Genomic DNA, 7,003 nt, shown 5'->3' with positions numbered 1-7,003 from the left:
AAAATAAAATAAAAAAATTACCCAAAAAAAATTGTTTTTATACTTCATTCTAAGGACTTATTGAACTACCCTCGTACTAAGCCACAGAGGCTCATTATTATTATTATTATTATTATTATATAAATATTATATATTTATAATTTAAGATAACTAATAATGCAGGAGTTTCAGTCTACCGGACAATTTCAAATTCGCGGTCATTTCCCGATTTTTCTCGGTCAAGTTTTTCCATTTTCCCGGTCAATTAAAAGTAACATATTCATATTTGTCACTGAACGCAAACTTTTTTGATAAATCATGACGTTCATTCTAAATATTATTTAACACAACAGAGCAAACAATTGCAAAATAAATTAATTTCGAAACAAATATCTAAATTTTGCACTAAAAAATACAAATTCTTAATAAAAAAATAGAATAGTTAAACTTTTCGCTGAAAAAATTAAACAAACAAAATTAAGTTGCAGCAGAATTGTCGATTTTTAAAATCAAGAAAACGAATTTTGTACAAAAACTTGAAGTTTATACAAAAAAAATTTTTTTTTCAGTCCAAAAAATTCGAGTTTTAAATAAAATAAATGAATTTTTGACTAAAATGGATAAAACAACAAAATAGTTAAATTCTCAACCAAAAAAAATTAATTTCCAACTAAAATTATGACTCTTTATCAAAAATAATTCATTTTGAACCAAATAATAGAATTTTCAGCCAATAAGATAAGTTCTATACTGTTCTACAATTGCATTTTTGTTCGAAAATTTATATTCTTTAGTTGAAAATTCATTTTTTTGGTTGAAAATTGGTAAGTAGATACATTCAATCAAAAAGATTAAATTTTCTACAAGACAATGGAATTTTTAAGCCGAAAATATGATTTTTTAACAACAAAATACTTAAATTTTCAATCAAGAGACGTGCTTCAATAAATATAAAAAATTCATTTTCTAAAATGTTGAATTTTAAAGACAAATAGACGAAAATGTGAATATAAAAATTTATTTTGAACCAAACAAAATTAATTTTTAACTAAAATTATAAATCATCGAACAAAACAACGAAATTTTAATCAAATAGTGGATTTTTTAATAAAAAAATCTCAATTTTCTTCCAAAAAGACAATTATTAAACAATATAAGTACATTTTTAATTGTAAAGATAAAGTTTCATCTAAAAAGACTACTTTTACTTAAAAAAAGACGAATTATCAAGAAAGTAACACATGAATTTTCAAGCAAATAGTTGAATTTTCAACTAAAAAAGATAAATTTTCAACTTACGTTTAATTTTGAGGTAAAGGAGTTAATTTTCAACCGATCAGATGAATTATCAATCAGAAGAATACAATTTTTACCAAAAAGTGACACATTTTCCACCAAAAAATAACAGTTTTGAAGAAAATATTTGAATCCCCAACAAAAACAGGACATGTTTCAATCAATCGTTGCATTTTCAACCGAAATAATTAACTTTTAATAAAACTGTGGCATTTGCCAGCAAAAATGTAAATTTTCTGCTCAAAAAGAAATTTTTTCTCAAATCACATAAATTTTCAAATAAAAAAGGTAAATTTTTCAACAAAAATTTGAACAAAATAGTTAAATTCTGAACCGAAATAAATAAAATTTTCAATGAAATTATGAATCTTCAAATAAAAAATTGAAAATTCAACATGTTTGTAGAAAATTCGCCTTTTTTATTTAAAAATTCATCTGTTATCGTAGAAATTTGATAATATTTATTTAAAATCATGAAGTTCATTCTAAACACCCTTTAACACAACAGAGCAAAAAATTGAAAAATTAATTAATTTTCAAATAAAATTATGAATCTTTAACTGCAATAGTGGAATTTTAAACCAAACAGATCAATTTTTAATTAAAATTAAAAATATTTAACTAAAATACTTGAATTTGTAACCAAAAAATGAATGTTTAAACAATAAGATTAATTTTCAAACAAAAAGATTAATTTTATACAAAAAAATACACAACTTTTAACGAAATAATTGAATTTTCAATCAAAGAAGACAAATTGGCATCCAAATAGTTAAATTCTGAACTGGAAAAAAGAATTAAATTTCAACAGAAAATGGAAGTTCAGCCAAAAAAATTAATTTTTAACTAAAATTATGGAATATTGAACTGGAATAGTATTTTCATTTTTAGTTTAAGAAAAACTTAAATTTTCAACAAAACACTTTCTTTTTCAATCAAGTAAATTTATGTTTAACTTGAAAGATGAATTTTTAACCAAACAAATAAATTTTTAATATAAATGATGAATCCTTAATAAAAAAATTACTTTTCAGCCAGAGAGTTCATTTTTGAACCGGGTAAATTGATTTGTAACCCGAAAGATGAATGTTTAACCCAAAAAGAATTTTTAAACAAGGAGATTAACTTTTCAAATAAAAAATCATTTTCTCCACAAAAAAAATCATTTTTTAACAAAATACGTGAATTTTCAACAAAATAAATTAATTTTTAATTAAAAAAGACAAATTTACATCAAAATTGTTAAATTTTGAATTAGAAAAAGTCAATTTTCAACTCAAAGTGAAACGATGAATTTTCAGTTGAAAAAATTAACTTTCAAACAATCTGATGAATCTTCAACTGGAATTGTTGAATTTTATACCAACCAAAAAGATTAATTTTCTACAAAAAAGATGAATTTTCCACAAATTACATGAATTCTCGAAAAATAATTTAATTTTTAAAGAAACAAATATAAATTTTCATCCAAAAACGATAAAATTTCAACCAAAAATAAAATGGTTGATTTTTCCGTTCAAAATCTAATTCTTAACAAATAAAAATCGTATTTTCAGAAAAATAGTGAAATTTTCTACTGCAATGGTTTAATTTTTAGTGGAAAAATTAATTTTCAACAAAGCAGTTATCTTTTGAAATTTTTTAAGCTATAAGATTAATTTTCAAACAAAAATATTAATTTTCTATCAAAAAATACAATTTTTCAACTAACTACATCAATTTTAATTAAACAGTTGAATTTTCAATCAAATGAGACAAATTGCCTACTAAATGGTTGAATTTTGAACTTGAAAAAAATCAATTTTCAACAGAAAACGGAATAGTTACATTAGTAAACAAAAATTAATTTTCAATTTAACAAATGAATTTCGAACTAAAACAATGAATCGTCAACTGAAATAGTTGAATTTTCAAGAAACAAAAAAAGGTAATACTCAAAGAAAAATGTACAAAAAAATTATACAATCACACAAAAATCTCTTTTTCTAAAATTTGTAAGAAGAAACTTTTAAATTGTGATTTATTTCGACGGATCGGATTTTTCAAACACCTTGCTTCTAAATCCCAGTTTTAATTCTTTAAACAAATTCCCGTTCCATGTCAAAAATTCCCTGATGTAACTATAGATAAAGTTTTCGATTAACACTAGTTAAATTATAGATATTTTATTGACTAAAGTTAAAATTTACCTTTAATGCACTGGCCGCAAAGAATCTTTTTCCACAAACTTCGCACTGGTGAGGTCTGTCCCCACTGTGAGATCGCATATGATAAATTAAACTATTTTTATGATTAAAATAACGCATACATTCTTTGCATGTGTGTTCTTCACCTGAAAAAAAATTAAATACAAAAGCATTAATTAATTTAATAGTCTCCGATTGCAATACGATTCTAAAAATTCTAACAATTTTCAAGGTTTACTTTTGAAAAAATTCCAGGCTCACTTTTAAAAAATCGAGTCAAAAGACTAATTTATCTACATATAAAGACCTTTAAAATAATATTATTGAATTTAACAAAATTCTCATAAATATTATTACAATTTTTTTTTAATTTTAGACTTAAAATATTATTTTCATTAGTAAAAAATCAATTCGTATTGATTGAGGCTGTGACTACTCAATTTTTAAGTCTCAACCAGCTTTTAAACAAATTTTTAATTTAACCAGATTTCAAATATTATAAAAAATTTTTAATATTAGAATACATTAATAAAAATATCTTATAAATATATTTTCAACGTTTCAATTTAAAAAACGAATTTTCAATTAAATATTTCAAACTACTTTAAAAAAAAAAAATTATTTTTTATTTTGAAAAATTAATTTCATGAGAAAATTTTTAAAAATTTCAAAAATTGTCAAAGAAGATTCTGGTAGATTTTAGAGCAAATTTTTTAACATTCCAGGATTAAAAAAGAAATTAGGAAAAATTATAATCATTTAAAAAGATAGTTCGAAGGTTTGAAAAAAATTATTTAAAATTTGCAGAGTTCAACAAATTAAAAAAAAAACGTTGATTTTTGAAGATTTTGATAAAAAAATGTAGAAGATTTTAAGAATTTTGTAAGGTTTCAAAATTAAAATAAAAAAATTTTACGATTCCTTGGAAAAATATCAATGTTTTTTTATTTTGAAAAATGCATTTAAAATCAATTTATTGAAACTTTTAATTTATAAAAATACAACTTTTTTTAACAAAGTGTATATTTTTGAAGTTTTTGAAATAAAATTTGGAAGCACTTTAAGAACTTTGGAAGGTTTCAAAATATAAAAAAATTAAGATTCCTGGAAAAATTTAAAAAGATCTCCAGAATTGTCAAAAAAGAATCTGAAATATTTGAAACCAATTTATTTAAATTTTGAGGATTAACAAAAATTATAATCATTTTAAAAGAAAATTCAAAGTTTTGAAAAAAAATTAAAAAAGAATTAAAAAATTTATGAAATTGGTAAAAAAATGGATTCCGAATTAAAAAAAAAAAGATTCCCGAAAATTGCCAAAAAGAATCTGGAAGATTCAAAGAGAAACGTTTAATTTTGCATACATTTTTGCAGATTTCGAACATAAAAATTAAACACTTTTTCCGAATTTTGAAATTTTTCAAGAGGATACAAAATTTTGTTAAAATTCTTTAAAAAATTTAAGATGATTTTTATTCGGAAAATATGGTTTTAAAAGAATATTTAAAGAGGTTTTAAAACATTTCAAAAAACAAGACAATTTTTGAAACTTCACTTTTTTTTAATTATAAGAAAAATGCGAATCATTGTGAGAGAAGTTTAGAAACAATTTCAAAAAAAATAAAAAATTTTACAATTGTAAAAAACGAAGCGCAAAATGTAGATTTTTGAAGAATTCAATATAAAATTTTGAGCTTTTTAAAGAATTTGAACGGTTTCAAGCTAATAAACAAATTTTCTTAAGATTACTTGGAAAGTTTTCAATGTATTTAATTTTTTTAAATTAATTTTTAAAGAAAACTTTAAAAAAATGCAAAATTTCTAAAACTGGGGCCATCGGAAAATCCTGAAAAATAAAGCTTCAAAGAGTTTTTTTTTAAATTTAAGAAATATTTTAAAGATTTAAAAAAAATTTGCTAAGATTACAACTATTTCATAAATATTTTAATGAATTTAACAGAAATTTCAAAAACTTTATAATATTTCAGAAGATTTCAGAAGATTTCGAAAATATTTCAGAAAGATTGTAAATATTTCAGAGAAATTGACAAAGATTTCAAAAAATTTTAGATGTCAATAGATTTTTTAATATTTTAGAAATTTCAATGAAATTTATAAAGATCACAAAAATTGCAATATTTCACAAAGAAATGGACAAAGATTTAAATATTTCACAAACATTTCAAAAAGATTTTTAAAATTTCAAAGAAATTCACAAATGTTTCGAAAGCTTTAAATAATTTCACAAATATTTCAAAATATTTCAGAAGATTTTAGAAAGGTTTTTAATATTTTAAAGAAATTCAAAAAAACTTTAAATGATTTCAATAATTTCAAAAATATTTCAGAAGATTTTGAAAATATTTAAGAAGATTGTAAATATTTCAAAGAAATTCACAAAAATTTCAATATTTCATGAAGAAATGGACAAAGATTTAAATATTTCACAAAAATTTCAAAAGATTTCAAATGATTTCAATAATTTCACAAATATTTCAGAAAGATTGTACGTATTTCAAAGAAATTCACAAACATTTTACAAAAAATTTCAAAGAAAATCAATGAAATTTCAATATTTAACAAAGATTTTAAAGACGTCAAAATATTTTTCAGATTTCAAAAATATTTTTAATATTTCAAAGAAATTCACAAAGATTGCAACAGATTTCAGAAGATTTCGCAAATATTTCAGAAAAATAAAAAATATTTCAAAGAAATTCACAAATATTTCACAAAAAATTTTTAATATACCAAAAAAATTTTTAATATTTTAAAAATTTCAAGGAAATTCACAAAAATTTTAAAATTTCACAGATTTTAAAGAAGCCTAAATATTTCTCAAACATTTCAAATCTTTTAAAAATATTTCAAAGAAATTCACAAAGATTGCAAAAGATTTCAGAATATTTCGCAAATATTTCAGAAAAATAAAAAATATTTCAAAGAAATTCACAAATATTTCACAAAAAATTTTAAATATACCAAAAGATTTTTTAATATTTTAAAAATTTGAAAGAAATTCACAAAAATTTAAATATTTCAAAGAAATTCAAAAAATTTTTAAAGATGCCAAAAGATTTTTAAATATTTTTAAAATTTCAAAATATTTAAGAAGATTTTTAGAAAGATTTTAAATATTTAAAAGAAATTCAAAATGATTTCAATGATTTCACAAATTTTTCAGAAGATCTCGAAAATATTTCAGAAAGATTGTAAATATTTCAAAGAAATTCACAAAAATTTTAAAGATGCCAAAAGATTTTTAAATATTTAAAAAATTTTAAAGAAATTCATAAAGATTGCAAAATATTTCAGAAGATTTCGCAAATATTTTAGAAAAATAAAAAATATTCCAGAGAAATTCACAAATATTTCACAAAAAATTTTAAATATACCAAAAAAATTTTTATTATTTTAAAAATTTCAAAGAAATTCACAAAAATTTAAATATTTCACAAAGATTTTAAAGATGCCTAAATATTTCTTAAACATTTCAAATTTTTTAAAAATATTTCAAAGAAATTCACAAAGATTTGACAAAA

General features: G+C 20.6%; 1 protein-coding gene across 1 annotated transcript in view; it reads right to left on the bottom strand.

The window, feature by feature from the left end:
- Positions 1 to 7,003, bottom strand: part of LOC117173191 (zinc finger protein 260-like) — a 47,637-nt gene that overhangs the window by 15,635 nt on the left and 24,999 nt on the right. Inside the window, exon 6 of the mRNA XM_033361616.1 lies at positions 3,465 to 3,607. Within this exon, the coding sequence (XP_033217507.1) occupies positions 3,465 to 3,607 (143 nt within the window). The remainder of the gene's footprint in view (positions 1 to 3,464; positions 3,608 to 7,003) is intronic.

This window comes from Belonocnema kinseyi, chromosome 5 (genome assembly GCF_010883055.1).
Source record: "Belonocnema kinseyi isolate 2016_QV_RU_SX_M_011 chromosome 5, B_treatae_v1, whole genome shotgun sequence".
Lineage (NCBI taxonomy): Eukaryota > Metazoa > Arthropoda > Insecta > Hymenoptera > Cynipidae > Belonocnema > Belonocnema kinseyi.
Note: the sequence above shows the minus strand (reverse complement) of the source record. Positions and strands in the feature narration are given on the sequence as shown.